At 44.7% G+C, this 21,004-nt stretch overlaps 1 protein-coding gene across 1 annotated transcript in view; it reads right to left on the reverse strand.

The window, feature by feature from the left end:
• Positions 1-1,067: 1,067 nt before the first annotated feature.
• wnt9a (wingless-type MMTV integration site family, member 9A) overlaps positions 1,068-21,004 on the reverse strand; it is a 74,828-nt gene continuing 54,891 nt past the window's right edge. Inside the window, exon 4 of the mRNA XM_078215869.1 lies at positions 1,068-2,562. Coding sequence (XP_078071995.1) covers positions 2,080-2,562 — 483 coding nt within the window. The 3' untranslated portion in view covers positions 1,068-2,079. The remainder of the gene's footprint in view (positions 2,563-21,004) is intronic.

A 21,004-nucleotide genomic window follows, 5' to 3' on the forward strand; every position in this document is an offset into this window, starting at 1 on the left:
TGTCATGTATAATTGGCCCACGACAGTCGTGGAGTGAGAATGATGGATAACGGTCTGAACATTTGACTGCAATGTCCATTTTCAATTTAGTTTCCATTGAAGGGCACCCTGGGATGGTACACCAGGATAGTCAGTATCCTGATAGACATTATTTAAAGCAAAAGCTAGTGGAGAAACTATGAGACACATTTCTAGTCTGGTTTGCATCTCAAATCTTTTGTATGTGTAAATCTAGCTTTCCTAGTACCTCAAACTGTCTGCTTAGCAGAAGACCACAGGCTATTGGCGAACATTTAGTTTACAGGCCTTGTTTATTATGAATACCACAACGTAATGTGTTCATTACGTCATTGAAGCGTGGGAACTCACAGCCATACTCTGGGGCCACATAACTGTCTAGGGTTCACAATTTATGGCCATTTTGCATGAGCCATTTCACGCCAATTAAGGTTAATCTGGGATGGTCCCAGACCCAATATAAACAGATCATTAATGTCTATTGGCATGGATACTACTGCACTGTGGGCCTGTACCTTCTGGGAACCTGACAATTAACAGCCACTGGAGTGAGGAGACTTTCATCTACCCGATGCTTCAGCTGGATTCAAACGCACGTCCCAGGAATGAAAGGACCTGAACATATTAGCACTCTTCTCTAAACCCTTTACATGTACAAAAGTCGCTTTGTCTGGCTCCTTGTTCTAATTGCACTATTGAGACCCATTTTCTTTTAACAACCCAACCTGAACCCTGCAGAACAAACATGAAAACCAAGTGACCCTTTGGAAAAGGCATGTTAAGGTTAAGGAAAGCTTTGCCAAGAACTTGCCGAGATGTTAAATCAATCCACGATACAGCTTATGCATTTTATTTCTCATTCTTCCTCCTGCTCCACACTCCCACCCTCCAACACTGCCATTCTTCTCACTGGAGTGCAATGCCATAGGAACAGGACACCCATCATCACCTCACCTAACTGAAATCAGCTGGTTCAGCACTGGGAATCGAGCCTGAGCTACTCAAAGGGCAGTTCTATTCACCAACTCAGTTTTATCTCTGTTCTCCCCACATTTTTCTCATGTCCTTGGGACACTGGCTCTTGATGGGGCATCAACTGCAAGTAGTTGATCCTCTCTTGTACCTCACACCAAATTTCTGGGAGTTCTCCCAGTTAAACCCAGCATTTCCAACAAGGGTTACTGGAGAGCATTCAGAAATCAGCACAAGGGTCTACTTCTCTTTCTCCAGTCCTAGGGCACTCCAATAGTTCCATCTCCATCCAGTGGAGACCAGAGAATCAAATCTGATCTCTCTCATTCATCACTATATCAACATTGCATTTACTCCCTCACACTCCACCATTCTATGAAGATATGTAGGGACTGGTTTGCATCAAGTAGGTGTTACTCAATTATGCCTTGGGCTTGGCCTGAATTCCCACCAAATATATTCAATGTTTGGCTTGTGGCTGTACCTTTTTGGTAACCCTTTGTGCAATCGGATTTGGCTACTTGTTGCGCAACAGCCTTTAAAACTGCTTCTTTACTCCTCTGCTCTCCAGCCTAAATGGAACCTGCAAGTTCTTCGATCTCTACCCGTTCTGTTTAATATTGCGAAAGTTCCTATGTAACACCAATAATTAATAAATTGAATATTGAGTAGCATGTAATGGACCTTGAACAGACCCAGTTGTAAGCCATTTGAAGTGAATTTCTCAAATTCTTGCCAGTGAGATAGCTGCTGAAGACCTTGTTGACATGTTCACTCGGTGTGATGTATAAAATGCTTAAGATGGTCCATCGTAACCAGCATGTTGCAGTGAACTGGTTTGTTTAGAACGAGGCATTGCACCTTTCAGTATTTATCTATGTTCTCTGTTGTTTGACTTCAGACTTTAGCTCTTTGAATCCAAGAGTTGTGTAATGCAGTTTATACATTTAACGTAGGTTGAAAACAGAATCCTCCGTGCATTTTTTCGGGATGATCGGGATTTTTTTTTGTTGCAGTATTTCCTCAGGCAGGACTTTCTTGTTCCTCATCGTGGATCCCCAGAGCCTTTTCCATTGGAAAGTGGAAGCTTTAGTCTTTGCAGGTGTAAATCTCTTCTCTTTGAGTACATTGCTTACACTCTACATAACAGCACCAGCGCACTTGGCACTGGCAGGGTCGCGTCACCACTCGACTCTGGGTATTGTGCCCACGACCACAGCAGATGCTCTCGCAGTTCTTGTCCTTGTAGCACTTGCGGGTTGCAGTACCCGGTGAGTACTTACTCGGCCGGCAGAAGCTCGGCGAGTCATCGATATAGACCAAGTCAGTAGTCCTTGGGATCTGGTTTTGTTGGTGGTGAGTAGCAGCAATGGCCTTTTTTGGCGGTGTAATCTCACCTTCGCCAGTTGCTTCGTTGGTCGTGCTGCCCACCTTGAGCGAGGTCTCATACTTCAGCTTGAGTAACTTGCCGATTTCGTGGAAAGGCGACAGCTGCCTCCAGCAAGTCCGAACGGTGCAGGAACCAGAAACACCATGGCATTTGCAGGTGGTCTCCACCCCTGACTTGATAACCTGTAGACAAGACAGGAATACAGACATCAGTCAATATAAATAGACTATTGGTGGCAATGCGACAGCAGGAACCGGGTTGGAAGTAATGTTAAATTCACAGACTTATACAACATTTGGCCCAATATAGTGGTGCTGACTCAGCTCCTGCTCTCTTTGCTCTTTCCCTATCACCAGGACAATTTTCTTTTTCAAGTATTTATTAAATTCATTTTTAAAAGTTACTATCAAGCTTGCTTCCACTACCTTTTCAAGCAGTACTTCCTAATTCAGGACCACTCATGATATGAAAAATGTCCCCTTATCTCTGTCGCTCTTGTGCTAATTATCTTAATTTAATGTCCTCTGGTTACTGACCTTTCTAGCAGTGGAAACAGTTTCTCTCCACCCACTCTATCAAAACCCTTCAAAAGTTTGAACATCTCTATTAAATCTTCCTTTCCCTTTTCTGTTCAAAGGGGAGTGATGTCAGCTTTTCTAGTCTCCACATAATTTAAGTCCCTTTTTTCAAAATTCATTTTTACTGGGATGTGGACGTCACTGGTTAGACTAGCGTTTATTGCCCATCCTTAGTTACCCTTCAGAAGGTGGCAGTAAGCTGCCTTTTTGAACTACTGCAGTTCCTGAGCTGTAGGTATACCCACAGTGCTATTAGGGAGAGAATTCCAATATCTGCACTCAGCTACAGTGAAGGAATAATAATATATATTTCCCAAGTCTTCATTGCAGTGTTAAGGTAAACCTACTTGTGACACCAATAAATAAACTTTAAACTTTAAGTCAGGATGGTGAGTAACTTGGAAGGGAACTTCCAGATGCTGGTGTTTCCAGGTATCTGCTGCTCTTGTCCTTCTAAATGGTGGTGGTTTGGAAGGTGCTGCCCAAGAAACCTTGGGTGAGTTCTTGCAGTGCATCTTGTAGATGGTACACATAGCTGCCACTATTCGTTGGTGGTGGAGAGATTGATTGTTTACAGAAGGGGTGCCAATCACTGCTTTGACCTGGATGGAATTGAGCTTCTTGTCGTTACAAGCTGCACTCATCCAGGCAAGTGGAGAGTATTCTATCACACTCCTGACTTGTACTTGTAGATGGTGGACAGGTTTTGTGGAGTCAGGAGGGGAGTTACTCCCTGCAGGATTCACAGCCTTTGACTTGCCCTGATAGCCACAGTATTTATATGGCTAGTCCAGTTCAGTTTCTGGTCAATGGTAACCCCCAGGATGGTGATAGTGTGGGATTCAGTGATGATAATGCCACTGAATATCATGGGACAATGGTTAGAGCCTCTCTTGTTGGAGATGGTCTTTGTCTGGCATTTGTGTGGTGCAAATGTTCCTTGCCACTTGTCAGCCCAAGCCTGGATATTGTGCAGGTCTCATTGCATTTGGGCATGGACTGCTTCAGTATCTGTGAATTCGTGAATGATACTGAACACTGTGCAGTCATCAGCGAATATCCCCACTTCTGACCTTATGATGGAGGGAAGGTCATTGATGAAGTAGCTGAAGATGCTTGGACATAGGACACTATCCTGAGGGACTCCTGCAGTGACTTCCTGGAGCTGATTGACCTCCAGTCATCACAACTATCTTTCTTTGTGCCAGGTATGACTCCAACCAGTGGAGAGTTTCCCCTTGATTCCCACTGACTTCAGTTTTGCTAAGGCTCCTTGATGTCATACTCGGTCAAATGTTGTGTTGATGTCAAGGACTGTCAGTCTCAGCTCACCATTTAGCTTTTTTGTACATGTTTGAACCAAGGCTGTAATGAGCTCAGGAGCTGAGTGACCCTGGTGAAAAGCTACTCACGGAAGCGCAGTTTGGATATGGCTGAGTAAGTGCCGCTTGTTAGTGCCTTTTGATGACCTCTTCCATCACTTTGCTGATGATCGAGAGTGGACTGATTGGGCGGTAATTGGCTGGGTTGGATTTGTCCTGTTTCTTATTTACAGGATATGCCAAGGCAATTTTCCATATTTTTGGGTAAATGCTTTGTAACTGTTGGGCGGCACGGTAGCACAGTGGTTAGCACTGCTGCTTCACAGCTCCAGGGACCTGGGTTCGATTCCCGGCTTGGGTCACTGTCTGTGTGGAGTTTACACATTCTCCTCGTGTCTGCGTGGGTTTCCTCCGGGTGCTCCGGTTTCCTCCCACAGTCCAAAGGTGTGCGGGTTAGGTTGATTGGCCATGCTAAAATTGCCCCTTCGTGTCCTGAGATGCGTGTGTCAGAGGGATTAGCGGGTAAATGTGTAGGGATATGGGGGTAGGACCTGGGTGGGATCGTGGTCGGTGCAGACTCGATGGGCCAGATGGCCTCTTTCTGCACTGTAGGGTTTCTATGAACTGTACTGGAACAGTTTGGCTAGGGGAGCGGCAAGTTCTGGAGCACAAGTTTTCAGTACTATTGCCGGAATATTGTCAGGGTCTTTGGCCTTTGCAGTAGCTAGTGCCTTCAGTTGTTTCTTGATATCATGTGGAGTGGATCGAATTGGCTGAAGATTGATATTTTTGATGTTGGGAACCTCTGGAGGGGGCTGAGATGGATCATCCATTCGTCCCTTCTGGCTGAAGTTTGTTGTGAATGTTTCAGCCTTATCTTTTGCACAGATGTGCTGGGCTCCTCCATCATTGAGTATGGGGATAATCGTGGAGCCTCCTCCTCCAGCGAGTTGTTAATTGTTGGAACAATTAGTTCACCACCTCACCACCATTCACGGCTGGATGTAGCAGGAGTGCAGTGCTTAGATCTGATCCGCTGGTTATGGAATTACTTGCTGCTTGGCACGCAAATAGACTTCTGATCACTGGTAGACTTCGAGTAAATTTCCTCAGAATCATCTCCAAGGCCTTGACATCCTTCCTAAATTTCTGTGCCCAGAATTGGATATAATACTTCAATTCAGATCAAACCACTGATTTATAATGGTTTAATATAGCTTCCTTGGAGGGGTTCCTCTGAAAGGACTATTCCATTCCAAAACATCCACGGGCAGTCATTTCTGTGGCAATTCTCCCCAGAGTCTACAGTTACTGCAGCAGATCATGCGTGGAAGCAGAAGTGGCCAGTTATGCCAATTCCCCAGAGTTTCCAACAGGTTTTTGCAGAGATTGTGCCACCTCAGTGTTGAGAGACGTTAGTATTGGAAAATGAAACTTTATCAAATATCTGTGAGGTCAGGTATGGGATAGTTAGAGGAAGAGCAAAACTCACTCGACTCTAGCCCAACAAGACAGACTTTGTATTTATTTAGCATCTTTCGTGGCGTCAAGATATCTCAAAGCACATTACAGTCAAGTGAAATGTAGTCACTGTGTGATTGTAGGAAACACGGCAGCCAATCTTGCATAGTAATATCCCAGTAATGGTGCTGGAGGGGCTAATGTTGATCAAGCCACCAGCAGAGCTCCCTGCTCTGTTATGAATAATGGTATTTAATGTCTTATGTCCACAAGAGGCTTGTTTGCTTGCTGTTCTGTATGAATTGGCAGCATGGTGGCACAGTGGTGAGCACTACTACCTCACAACGCCAGGGACCCGGGTTCGATTCCCGGCTCAGGTCACTGTCTGTATGGTGTTTGCTTGTTCTCCCTGTGTCTGCATGGGTTTCCTCCCACAGTCCGAAGATGTGCAGGTTAGGTGAATTGGCCATTCTAAATTCTCCCTCCGTGTACCCAAACAGGTGCTGGAGTGTGGCGACTAGGGGATTTTCACAGTAAACCCATTGCAGTGTTAATGTAAGTCGACTTGTGACACGAATAAACGAACTTTCCTTTGAGTTTTGGTTCTTTAGCCTATTAGTCTGGACTCGAGTCAGGTTAACACAGTAAGAAGTCTACAACACCAGGTTAAAGTCCAACAGGTTTATTTGGTAGCAAAAGCCACTAGCTTTCGGAACAGGCTGTCCCTTTGTCAGGTGGGTGGGAGTTCTGATTACAAACTTGGCTTTTGCTACCAAATAAACCTGTTGGACTTTAACCTGGTGTTGTTAGACTTCTTACTGTGTTTACCCCAGTCCAACGCCGGCATCTCCACATCTTGAGTCAGGTTCACAGAGATGGAGGGCCAGTGTTAAACCCATGACTTAACCCACTCATTTTACCAATTGCACCCTATCTAGTCTGTTCATTCATTCTTGGGATATGGGGGTGACTTGCAAGGCCGGCATTTATTGCCTGTACCCAGTTGTCCCTGTGGTTTTGGACCTTCATACTGAACTGCTGCAAACTGCGTGGCAGAGGTGTCCTCACAGTGCAGTTAGGAGGTAGCTCTAGGATTTTGATCCAGTGACGTTGAAGGAATGGTGTTATATATCCAGAATTGATATGATTGCAGGGAAACTTGTTGGTCGCGGTGTTCCTACACACCTACCGTCCTTGCTCAGATGGTGGAGTTGAATCCAAAATAGCGGCTGGCTCCATCAGATCTCACAATAACCAGCCAGACTCTTGCCACACAGGGGAACTGTAAGTCTATCATGATGGCACATTGCAAGAGTTCTATTAGGACCTAGATTCATTGCCTCAGCGATCATTGCTATCTCAGAGGACGTGCAACCTCAATTGCTCACTCATGACCCCGACCCACGGCTTGGAGTCCCGTGATAGAGGTTGTGGGTTCACAGGTTGCCTTGCAGAGTTGCTGCAGTGCAACAACAGAGCACGGATGGTGGAGAGAGCGGATATCAAAAACTACACGTTACTCTAGTCACCCAATATGTTGGTGGTAGCTCACTACCACCTTTGTCAAGATAAGTAGCATTTGAACAACGAATGCGGCCAAGCAAACATCATCCAAACCCTGAGAACAAATAAGAAAATTAAACTGTTCAAAGTAAGTGGAGTTGATGCGCCCGTGGTGGAGACATTACATCCACCAGACTGCGGCCGGAGAAATGTGACAAGTGTGCAGGGTTTATGTTTCTATGAGGAATTGTACAATTTCAATGCAAAAGTATTTTTTATTAAATGTAATCAAATTTTCTTTTGAGATCCAAGACACTTCACCCTTATGAAATTTAACCATGTGAATAGAAAATGAAAACTGGCATTGCTGGCACAAATCAGCAGCAATTCCACTTCCAACTCCTTTCAATCCACATTGGTTTGTGATGCTGAGGGGGTTAATGTAACGTCTGAACATTCACAGCTTTATTTGCTGTCAAATTTACATTACTTCCTCTCTACCCCCATGCTCCCGATGGACTGCTCCACTGATGATGTCATGAGTTGACTCTCTGCCATGCTCTGTGCATTATCTGTTAACCCCATGACATCATCCTGTGGAAAAGTCTGTCTGAAAAACAGGGGAATAGTATTTGGCACAGTGATTTAAGGTGTTGATCTGACATTTAGAAGACTTCATTAACCAAAAGGGGATATTCCCATTCATTTTATCCATCACTGATCCTTGGGGCCATCAGAAAAATCAGGACAGGACATTTAAGACTAAAATGGTGTCTTCTTGCTCCAGATTCCCTTGCCAGATGCAATCCTTTCTCCGTCTCTAATCTATTGAATGAGTTTACCATTTTAAATGTAGCGGAGGCAGTAGTGTACTGGTATTGGCATTGGACTAGTAATCCAGAGACCCAGAGTAATACTCTGGGGACCCGGGTTCGAGTCCCACCAAGGTAGATGGTGAAATTTTGAATTCAACTAAAAATCTGGAATTAAAAGTCTCTGATAAACCATGAAGCTCATGTTGATTGTTGTAAAGGTCCATCTAGTTCACTAATGCCCTTTGGGGAAGGAAATCTGCATCCTTACCTGGTCCAGATCCACAGCAATGTGGTTGACTCTTAAATGCCTCCTGGGAGGGCTTCAGTTTCAGAGCAATTAGGAATGGGTAATAAGTGCTGGCCCAAAGGATACAAGCAACATTTATACAGCTTGATCTCATAATTCAGTTCTATAAGCTCTAGGAGCATTTTAGTGAATCTACCATATATTCCTTTCCAAGGATTTGTTGAATTCAAACCCAATTTACTCAGTTAATGGTAGGGCATTGGGGAGCGTTACAGAACAAAGAGATCTAGGGGTACATGTTCATAGTTCCTTGAAAGTGGAGTCACAGCTGGACAGAGTGGTGAAGAAAGCATTCAGCATGCTTGGTTTCATTGGTCAGAACATTGAATACAGGAGTTGGGACATCTTGTTGAAATTGTACAAGGCATTGGTAAGGCCACACTTGGAATACTGTGTACAGTTCTGGTCACCCTATTATAGAAAGGATATTATTAAACTAGAAAGTGTGCAGAAGAGATTTATGAGGATGCTACTGGGACTTGATGATTTGAGTTATAAGGAGAGGCTGGATAGACTGGGACTTTTTCTCTGGAGCGTAGAAGGCTGAGGGGTGATCTTATAGAGGTCTATAAAATAATGAGGGGCATAGATCAGCTAGATAGTCAATATCTTTTCCCAAAGGTAGGGGAGTCTAAAACTAGAAGGCATAGGTTTAAGGTGAGAGGAGGGAGATACAAACGTGTCCAGAGGGGCAATTCTTTCCACAGAGGGTGGTGAGTGTCTGGACCAAGCTGCCAGAGGTAGTAGTAGAGGCGGGTACAATTTTGTTTTTTTAAAAAAGCATTTAGACAGTTACATGGTAAGATGTAACCAAATGCGGGCAACTGGGATTAGCTTAGGGATTTAAAAAGACAGCATGGACAAGTTGGGCCAAAGGGCCTGTTTCCATGCTGTAAACCTCTATGACTCTATGACCTCTAAGGCCTACATTTCATTTAGTGTTTCGATCGATTTTTGTACCTGTGCACTAGGTTTTAATGATTTGTTTACATAGATATCCACAGCTCCTAGTATCCCACCATTTTCCTTTGCTAAGACCCAACACGACCTGACACCTCCCCACATTTAACTCCAAGAGTCATTCACTTATTCTGTCCACTTCTCTTTGTACTCCTCATTCCTAAATATACAGAGAAATCTTGCTGCTATTCACACCAATGGGATCTTATAGTCCTGCTGATGGTGCACCCACGCCGTGGGTTTCCTGGTGCGTTTAATAGGAAACCCTGTTGACAGCAGCGGAACTATAAAATCCCACCATCAGCGAATGGCGCGCTGCCTCCTACCGCCGTGAAACACGCTGTGGAGGGGGAGAAAAATCCCACCCAAAGACACTACCATATGATTGGATTTGAATTCACAGGGCAGACATAATGAGCCTGACACAGTCGCTCCAACTCCACTAGTTGGACAACCAGTAGTGAATCCCCATCAGTTCCATGGGGGAATCATGACAGAATTAAGTGTCCATCAGGCATTTAACTTACCACAGTCAGGCTTTTCCCAGGGTTGAGGACACGGCGGGGGGGGGGGGGGGGGGGGGGAGAGAAATTCAGCCCACTCAGTACTGCCTGCCAGAGTGCGGCAGTTCCTCATTGTCGTGGGGGATCACTAGGAGAGAAGAAATACACCCTCAAGAGGCATAAGATCAACGAGGGACCCCAAGGCCACAAAAGTGAGTGAGGGCTGGATGGGGGTCGTAAGGATGGATTTCTGATAGAGAGGGGAGGCGATGGGGTGAGGAGGCCAGAGGAAAAAAGGCAGGGGTGGGGTGGCTTTCAACCTTGCCCCTCCCATTGCCAGGTTCATTGACGAGGCACTGTGTGCCTCACAACCAGGGACCCCCATTTAACTTGAGTAGACAAGTTTTCCCAATGCCAGGAATCCACGCAAGTGCTCCCACAACACATTTCCCCACCCACCCATAATCATGCCTGTTCCAATGGGATCAATTAAATTCCACCCAATGTCTGGATTGCTAGTCCTGTTCTATAACCAGAAATGTCCTCACTGTCTCCCTGATCTGGAACAGCACCAATTGGTTGTAATATAAAGCTTTCCAACACCAGTTAGACGAGGGTCAGACGTGACTCCCTATTGTTATCTATACACCTCATGGTAGCCTCCCCATAGTAGCACTCTTACCTCGAGTCCAAAGGCTGTGGGGTCAAGGCCTACTCCAGAACGTGAGCACAAAAATCAAGGCCGAATCAAGTAGTGAAGGAGTGCTGCACTGTTAGAGCAGCATCTTTCAATGAGACACGAAACCAAAAACACAGTCTGCCCTCTTAGATAGGTATAAAAATTTCCATAGCACTATTTCAAAAGAAAAGTTTTCCCCAGTGGCCTGGCTTTATCTCTCAATCAACACCACAATGACAGATTATGGGCGTTATCACATTGCTGTTTGTGGAAACATGCTTTATTCAAACAAGCTGCCATGTGTATATAAGTGACCACACACATTTTGGGATGTCTGTAAGTTGTGAAGGCGCTATATAAATGCTAGGTTTTTTTTGATTACTGTGTCTTGTATAGCTTATTATTACACATTGCAGTGTAGTGAGTATTATTACATAGGTCAGGCAAAGTGGCAGTTATTTTGCATTCAACAAAATGTCACAATCAACAGAGAGATGAGCAGCAGGTTAATTTGGAATTGATGGCTGACAGAGGCATGCTGGTCAGGCAACCAACAGTACACCCCGGGGCCTTTTTTGAATGAAGCTATGGTTTCTTAAGCTTTACTTGGTCGCACTGGAACAGACCAACTGGATTAACATTTTTTACCAGTGTCATTGAGCCTGCAGTGTTGCTGCACTCCCTCAGTATGCAGTGTCAGCTCAGATTGTGAACTCAAAACTCTTTGCATGGGGATTGAATCTATGACCTTCTGGACCCGACAGGAGAGTACTTTCAACTGAGCCAAGATGACACATATGTGACAGTCGTGCCAAACATGCTGCCAGGCCTCCACCAATACCACCGTAAACGAGTCAACAGAAGTTGACTGAGATGAATGGAACTCTTTTCAGTCATCAGTTCTCTTCATCCCTGGCAGCACTGTGCCTTCATTTGGCATCACCTCATTGACAAATTGGATGGAAATCCAACTGTGGAATGACTGCAGGCAGAGTACTGTCTCCTGCTATTCCAAGCTGCTGTAACACTGGGGTTTTAAACGGGGGGATCAAGCAGTCATCTATCAGGGATTAACTTTGACAAGAGTTTTAGAGGGAAATGACACTCGCGAACCCATTTGTTTTTTTTAAAATATGTTCCGGCAATGTGGGTGTCGCTTGTGAGACCAGCAATTCCCCAGTCTCCTTGACTGAATGACTTGCTAAGCCACGTCAGAGGGCAGTTTAGAGTCAACTGCATTGGTGTGGGACTGAAGTCACATGTGGGTCAGATGGGGTAAACAAAACGTTTCCTCCCTTAAAAAAGGTCATGAGTGAACAATTGTTTTTTTTTTAAAAAAAGCAATCTGACAACTTTGTGGTGACTTTTGCAGAAATCAGCTTTTCTTTGATTAAGGATCTTTTAAAAACTGAATTCAAACCCTCAAACTGCCTTGGTGGGATTGTCAGCTCACAGTCTCTGGATTCTTCATCCAGGCCGCGAAAATTTTCAGTCCAAATGATGTCTACACTACACTACTATGTTCTACTTAAAGCAAAATAAATACAAGCCAGAATTCTCCGGCCGTCCACGCCAGCGGGATTCTCTAGTCCCGCCGGCAGCACCTCCTGCCCACAGGTTTCCCAGCGGTGTGGGGCGGCTTCAATGGGAAACCCCTTTAACAACAGCGGGACCAGAGGATCCCGCTGCCACTGAACGGCACGCCCCTTCCGCCACTGGGAGGCTGGAGAATCCCGCCCACAACATTTAGAAGCACAGAATGAACTGCAGCCTACATATTAGGCAGGATTTTCCAGGTCCCACCAATTTCTATGGCATTCTGCATGGCTTGTCTGCGCAGGGGGCGGGGGGGGGGGGGGGGGGGGCTGCCCTTTGGCCAACAGGAAGATCCCCGCTGGCAGGAAGGGCAGGAACATGCCACCCATTTTCACAGATATTTATCAACTTCAGGGGTGAGGGCAGCTGAAATTTGTAGTCAGGTCTGTGAACCTGGGAAATAAAGGTCTTCGGGTAGCCACAAGAGCTGTTGGGTGAAGAGACGGGCTGTTTAAAAAGGTCCACCTCATTGCTGTGGGACTTTGTTCCAGTTAAAATATAAAGACCAGGGCCCTCCAGCCTTCATATACCCTCACCCCACACACTGTCCATGCCCCATCCATACCGCCTCCTGCTGCGCCAAGCAATTCCATTTACTCCCTTTGGCTCCTTATACACTCTTATGCCATTTCCATGTTCATTGGGTTTATACAATGTATATTGGCTCAATGAACCCTAGAGTGACAGCAGGATGCGTTTTAAAAAAGCTTTAAAATAATTAATGCATAACTTATGATAAAAAGTAATTTCAATGAACGTGATAAAAGTGTCAATTACCCAGACCCTTTAAAGTAATAACAAAATCCATAAGCACTCATTTAACCTTGTTTAAATATACACTGAAATTTATAGCAGAGGTCAGAAAACCAGAGCTGTCAATAAAGCAATATTGTTTTCTGGGGTGCAGCTGTTTCAACAGAAATAATGGTCTTCTGGGCTCTCAGGTAAGCCTTATTATGTATGCTTGGCTGAGAGCCCAGATATCCAACTCGGTGAAAATTGCGAAGGAGTGGGACATGCCTAATTCCTGAATGGAGCTGGTCAGATCAGGATTGCCAACTGTACGCTTTTGACAGGAACCGATCCACATTCTTAAAAGACGTTCCCGACAGCTCGGGAATCTTGGAATTGGGACCTGCCCATCTTTTTGATTGGCTTCCCAGGTCATCTAGTCATGGTGAAAATCCAGGCTTTAATCTAACAATGGGGAGACAGTGGTGTGGTGGTAATGTTACTGCAGTAGTAATTCTGAGGCCCAGACTCTGGGAACATGTGTTCAAACCTCACCACAGCGGCTGGTGGAATTTAAAACTTAACAAATTGGAATATAAAGCCAGTCACAGTATTGGTGCCATAAAATCATCTTCATTTGTTGTACAAACCTATCTAATTCATTCATGAAGAAATCTGCCATCCTTACCCTGTCTGGCCTACATGTGACTCCAGACCCTCAGTAGTGTGGTTGACTTTTGACTGCCCTCTGAAACGGCCCAGCAAGCCACTCAGTTCACGGGTAAGTGTGGCTGGGTAATAAATGCCACCCACATCGCAGGAAAAGAATAAATGTTAAAAAAAAAGAACCGGAAAGGCCACAGGATGGTACGGGTAGGAAACGGAGATTGGGGTGGGGAGTGCGAAATATCACACTACTACCGCAGTGTGGGTGAAGTTGTGGAGAAGAGTAGATTAAACTTAACTCTGTGTCTAGCAGTGTTATACCCAACCTAGAGTGTTGAATGCTGACACAGGCTGTCTGAAATGGAAAGAGTTTCAGCTCCAGCTGTAACATTTCTGAAACAGAGTAATAAACAAAGGCAGAAAGAAACATAGCTTAGAATATGAGAACAGTTCTCCGAGACATAGGGCTGGATTTTGCAGAGCTGTTAGGGTGGAGGTTTGGGGGGGGGTGTGGGGGGGTGGGGGGATTTCTCATTGCCACCTCCCACCCCCCTACTGGAAGGAAAGTCAGCCAGAAACTGACATGCTCCAAGGAAGCCAGCCTACAGCGACAACACAGTACAGATAAGCTAAATGAGCCAACAGCGTGACCTCAACCCCTCAGTGGAAGGAAGTCTCCCCCTCAGGAGCAACTCCAGCAGCGCCAAACCTCAGTAGTGGCTGCTACTGGGATTGCAGGAAAGGAGGACAAGGAAGATCATGGCTGCTCCAGAAAGATAAGTCCGGTGGTTTTAGAGCAGGGAGGGATCATGGGGCCTGGATTTGTAGATCAGTTGAAGCAAAAGGGGGTGCAAGATGACATCTTGGTGGGAGTGACCCTGCTGTGCACTGGGCACTCTCCAAATGAGGTGCTCCCCCCTTTATTCATGAATGCCTTAAAACAAAAACTGCTTACCTCTTCCAACCTCCTGCCATACCATCATAATATGGCATGGGCAGCATATTATTCAGGTCAATAGGCTTGCTAACAGTCCATTATTCATTTAAATATGGCAGATGGGGTACAGAGATTGGTGTCTGCACAGCTAGTGTATTATGAGAGTTAGCTTGGGGTGGGTGGGAAGATGGTGGTTAGCCCTGAATAAAAACTTAGCCCACAGGAGCAACTAAAATTCAGGCCATAAAAATAAAGCGGGTGCCAGTTTGGAGCCTGATCGGTTTGGAGTTCATTAGCGTCATTTGGGTGGTTGCAGCAATTCTACAATTAAACGCAGTAGAATTGGATTAGTCAGACTGTCTGCTTCTAACCAATGATCAGAGGCCTTTACCCAAAAGGTGCGCATATGCGTGTGTGGCTATTGGTTAAAAACAACATTGCGCTGCTCAGTGAAATGCCAAGCATTCACTGTTTGTGCTGCTAGGGTCACATGTACTTGGGAGAGCTAATTCACAAAGCACAATGGGTTGTGGAGCTATTCTGCAGAAAGCCAACATGCTTTGGAGAAGGGAGAAAATTGGAAGTACCAAAAATCAATAGGAAAGGAGAATAAATGACCATTGTGTTAAACCATCATCGGGCCTGTGAAGCCAGAGAAGTCAGAGCCTGAACATTGAGAGCATTTACACCTCAGACTGTCATTAACATAAATCCCGAATTAGAAATGACTTTCAGTTACATTGGGATTAGTGCTTCTTTGCAGCTGCCTTTTTCTCAGGGAAAGAGCAGAACGAGAGAGTGTACTTGGGAGGAGAAAAGACATTCGATTTTTCATAAACGGCTCTTTGAGAACAGGAGTTCACCCTCGACACAAAAAAACTGAAGAGGTTCCTCTTAATTACCTCATCCTCACTCCAGACAAGCCCCTTATTCACATTGAGTTAGAGCTCATTGAAAGTACTTATGGGCATTCAAACCAGAACATCTGTGCTGCAAACTATTGGTTTATGCCTTTCCTTGTGCACTTATGTGTGAGAAGCAAAAACAGAGGGATAGGACAAAAAAAAACCCATCATGGATTGATGAGAGATAGAGAGAAATACAAAAGGTAAAGAAACAGAGCTAGAAGGAGAAGTGAAGTGAAGTTTATTAGTCACATTTATTAGGCTTACATTAACATTGCAATGAAGTTACTGTGAAAATCCCCTATTTGCCACACTCTGGCACTTGTTTGAGTACACTGAGGGAGAATTTATCATGGCCAATGCACCTAACCAGCACGTCTTTTGGACTGTGGGAGGAAACTGGAAGCACCCGGAGGAAACCCACACAGACACGGGGAGAACGTGCAAACTCCACACAGATAGTGACCCAAGACAGGAATCGAACCCTTGGTGCTGTGAAGCAGCATTGCTAGCCACTGTGCCACCCATTAGAAATTAGAGTGAAAAAGAGTTACGATCAGATGGAATGAGAGGAGAGAGAAAAATAAAAGAGGGAGAAAAAAAGGAGAGAGAGGAGCACAGCAGTGAAGAGAAGCAAATGAACTGGAGACAGAGGGAGAAAGATGAAGAAAATACATGGAGTGAGGTGGAAAGGTATAGACACAGAATACAGAAGTGAAGAAGCACACCATGCCAAAGAGGAAAAATAGTGATGAGCAGTTTAAATGAGGAAGAAAGACACACAGAAGAAGAAAAACAAGGGAATAAATCAACGGGATATTGAGGAAAAGGGGGGTAAAAAGTCAAAGAGGGAAAAAACACAAGTAAAAATGAAAAAAGAATTTGGAAGAGAAGGAAGTTGAGAATTCCAGCTGGCTTCTCCAATATTGAATTTCACTTCCTGATTATACACACCTGCCCAATTTCTTGAAAAATGACCATTTTCTCTTAAAGCAAAGCAGTGAGTGGAGGAGACTGGCAGCAGCCAGGCTGTGGGGATAGATGGGCTCTGTGAGCTAGCTCATCATTTTTTGCGGTTGATGGAAAATTGAGATACCGGAGGTGGGAATTCACAAAAATGCGACGGCTCCATAGACTGGGTTAGACATTTGCCGCGTAAGGCAGACGGTCATAGGTTCAAGTCTATTCCAGAAATTGAGCATAAACTCTAGGCTGACATCTCAATACAGCACAGTTTGAGGTGCCGTCTTTTTGATGAGCGAAAGCCCTGGATGTATAGGGTCCCATGGCACCATCTCCAAGAAGAGCATTGAGTGTCAGTCTCAGTGTCCTGGCCAATATTTAACCCTTGATCAACATTGGAAAAACGAATTATTTGGACATTTTTCTCATTGCTGTTTATGGAACCTTACTATGCACCAATCAGCTTTCACATTTCCTGGATCATAGTGATCACATCCCAAAATAATTGGGCTAAAAACACACGGCAAGTCCTGAGGTATTGAAAGGCACTATGTAAATGCAAGATTTCCAAAACAGTCCATATCCGAGTTTCAGGTTTGGTCTAAAAGGATGAAAAGAATTCATATTTACATAATGCCTTTCATGATCATACAATCAGCCCAATGCACTTTATAGTCAATGAACTACGCTCGAGATGCTGTCACTGTCTAATGCAACAGGCAGCTACAGCGCCAGGGACCCTGGTTCATTTCCAGCTTTGGGTAACTGTTTGTGTGAGGTTTGCACGTTCTCCCCATCACTGCGTGGGTTTCCCCCGGGTGTTCCGGTTTCCTCCCACCGTCCAAATATGTGCAGGTTAGGTGGACTGGCCGTGCTACACTGCCCCTCAGTGTCCCAAGATTATCAGGTTAGGTGGATTAGCCAAGGTAAATACACAGAGTTACAGGGATGGGGTAGGCCCGGGTAAAATGCTGTTACGAGAGTCGGTGCACTCGATGGACCAAATGGCCGCCTTCTGCACTGTAGGGATTCTATGAAAGAAAAATAATGAAAACCCGGAATGAATGAATGAAAATTGGGATTATCCTCCTGCTCTGTGGTGCGTTTCACGGCAGTGGGTGGTGATGTGCCGCTCACTGGCAGCGGAATCTTATGGTCCTGCCGTTGTTAACCAGGTTCCCCGTTGAACCTCCGTGACGGAGCTGCACTGGCGGTGGGATTCACCAGCCCGGTTTGCTGATGGCAGGAATCCCGATTGCCCAGCTAAAAACGGGATTCCCGTTTGGTGCGAGGGCTATTGGGATTCAACCGATCCACCCCACCAGCCTCGATCAGGTTCCTGTCCTGAGCAGGCGGCAGCCCGATTAATATGCAAACTCACTAATGGTAATACAATTAGCGGGTTTGACAGCCCATTCTCCCCCCCTTCCCCCCCCCCAGTGGGAACTGCACCAGACGGGCTTTGGTGTTAGTCACCACAAATATGGAGCTGGCGTGTTGGACCCTCACCAACCTTCACGATTCAAGGCTGAGTTAGGCAGATTTTTATTTTACGAGAGAGACAAGGGTTACTGGGAAGCTGGCAGAAAAGAGGAGTTAGAGCTTTAATCAGATCAGCCAGAAACCTATCGAATGGTGGAGCAGACTCGATGGATTGAATGGTCTACTCTTGCTCCTACATCTTATGGTCATATGATCAGACTGTATTTTGCAATATGATGCAGTTATGCTGAGCATGCTAAGCGAGCTAACACAGAATGCCTTTCGTTTAATGAACTCCCAGAACATGGGCATCATTAGTAAGGTAGGCATCCATTGCTCCATTCCTAGCTGCCCTGAGAAAATGTGGGCGGGCCTTCTTAGAGAATTGCTGTAGTCCTTAATTGTCACAAAGATCCTGCTTTCCTTCCCCAGAGAGTGCTGGTGAACCAGTTGAATTTTTACAAAAACCTAACATCATCATGGCCATTTTTTTTTTGAAAACGATACCAGAATTTAAAAATATTTCCATTTATTTTATAATGGAATTCAAATTCTGAAACAACCATGGTGGCATCTGAACGTCATTCTCCGGGTAATTAATTATCCGGATTGCTGGTCCACTGACATAACCACAAAACTACCGCAACCCCTCGTAGCAGCAATGAAAAAAAAAAGAACGTGGGTCACTCCTGTTCCCAGTACAAATAAACCAACTAATTTATACTTCCTAGTGCAGCAAACAGCAGACAGTAAGCGCCATTTACAGAAGGTGCGAAAACTGCTCTTGTTCTGGGCATAAGCCTACTTAATAAGTGAGATCAAGCTGCCCAATCTTTTCATTTTGGATCTTTACAACTGTCTGATAGCGTGAGCTAGAATGACATTCATTCCCTCCATTCTGGGCTGGATTTCAACACAGCTCCCAGAGGCGATAGGCCAGTGTTCCAACACTTATCCGCCCAGTCTGAAGTTAACAAGACATTTTTTTTTTTAAATGCTAACGGTCTGTGAAACCAAATATTCAGATGTAGCTTAGTGACTCAACGGTGGAATAAGTAAACTTGAGAACTAGCCAGCTATGTGTGAATGTAACGTTTAATCAAAGCCCAGGGAATGTTCAAGGCAGCATTTAAGAGAGGTTAGAGGTACCATCAGTGTCAGAATGGGACACATTAAGGCATTCCCTAAACTTGTAGCTCCTAATTAAACTCAATGGCTATTTAACACAAAAGCAAATATTTCTCACACTGCTGTCACTTATTGCTCACAAAACAAACAAACATTCTCCCTATTTCTCCTTGAGGATGCTGAATAATGTTGGAATGCTTTCTTACCAATGGCCTAGATTAATTTTAACTGGTTAGCGCTGCTGCCTCACAGCACCAGGGACTCTGTGTCTGTGTGGGTTTCCTCTAGTTTGCTTCCACAGTCCAAAGATGTGTAGCTTAGGTCAATTGGCCATGCTAAATTGCCCCTTAGTGTCAGGGTAAATTGGCAGCTTAGATACACAGTGATAAAGCCGTGGTGGGATTGTGGTTGGTGCAGGCTCGATGGGCTGAATGGTTTCTTTCTGCACTGTAGGGATTCTATGACGATGATTTTTTTTTAATTATCCAGAGAATAACATTCAAATTCCACTATGGACAGAGAATTGGAGTGGCAAACCTAGAATTTCTTTTTGCTCTCTGATCCAAAGGCTCCGAGGCCAACTATCATTCTACCTCTACTGAAATCAGCTGACTCACCACAGATCGTAGATCAAACTCAAGACCCTCCTGGTTAATGTGGCTCAGTACCAAGCAAGCCAGTTGAGGAACCAGGGCATAGTCGGGAATGCAAAGCTGGCTGGGTTAATCACATGGTATCCTGGCCTAATTTCCTGGCCCCATCAATCCATGCAGAAAACGGTCAATAATTGGGCAGTACAATACCCACAATCCTCTGCCCTGGTCAAAGTTCCCCCCCTGAACTAATAACACTAAAACCGATTACCTGCTCGTTTATTTAACTGCAGTTTGTGGGAGCTTGCTGTATGTAAAATGTCCCATTTCCTCCATTAAAACAGTGATACTTTAATACAGTAATTTTTTGCCTGTGAAGCAGTTTGTGGTGTCTGGCGGTCGTAGGTGGTGTTATGCAAGTACAAGTTCTTTGTTAATATATGTCATTTGAAATGAATAAAAGTGAGCATATAAAGGGTTATTTGAACTACGTGGTGTCCTGGGCTGCATTGTGCAGGCAAATAATGAGGACACTACGATTTATTAGTCTGTTAACCAAGACTAATGTCTTGAGCAAGATTGCATAGGTCTGGACGATGGGTGTATACAATGGACGATTTGCATGTTGGCATGTTTAGATCGTGACTTTACAACGAGTAACACAGGTCTGGAATGTTTTCCTCTCAGCAGATGTTGAATGTCTGAATAATTAATGGTCTTGAGCCCAATGCAACATGTGGAATTCTGCTTCAAATCGTTCAGTGCTGACTTTCCTGTGCTCTATAGTGAATTAAACCACTGGTGAACTGGATTGTGTGTGGCGTGTCAGCAGTAGCAGCAATACAGCAACTGAAGCACACTTTTTGGTCTCACCGGAACTGAGCAACTTGCATTTATATAGCACCTTTCACAACCTTAGGATTTTACAAAGTGAATCACAGCTTTGACGTGCAGCCCTAGTTGTAACACAAGAAACAATAGAATGGTCCCACAAATGGCAACGAGATGAATGATCAGATAATGTTTTAATAATGCTGCTTGAAAGAAAGAGGTCACTTTTATAAAGAAGCTCAGGATGTTTTGGATCACTTTACATTACAGATTGTGAGGAACAACATTGACCCACCAGGACTTCTCTGCTGTTCAAATGATGCACGATGTTTTACACAGTCAGGTTTTCTTTGATTTAACATCTCAAATGAGCAACAGCACCTCTGACAGTGCAGCACTCACTCAATAATCTTAGATTATAATCTCAAGGTTCAAGAGTTAGGGCTTTGACCATTAAAGTTTTTAATTAGAGTCACAAGTAGGTTTACATTAACACTGAATTGAAGGTACCGTGAAAATCACCTATTCACCACACTCCGGCACCTGTTCAGGTACACGGAGGGGGAATTGAGCATGGCTAATGCACTCAACTAGCACGTCTTTCGCACTGTGGGGAAAAACCCACAGACGGAGCAGAATGTGCAAACTCCACACAGTGACCCA

This window comes from Mustelus asterias, chromosome 7 (assembly GCF_964213995.1).
Source record: "Mustelus asterias chromosome 7, sMusAst1.hap1.1, whole genome shotgun sequence".
Classification (NCBI taxonomy): Eukaryota; Metazoa; Chordata; class Chondrichthyes; order Carcharhiniformes; family Triakidae; genus Mustelus; species Mustelus asterias.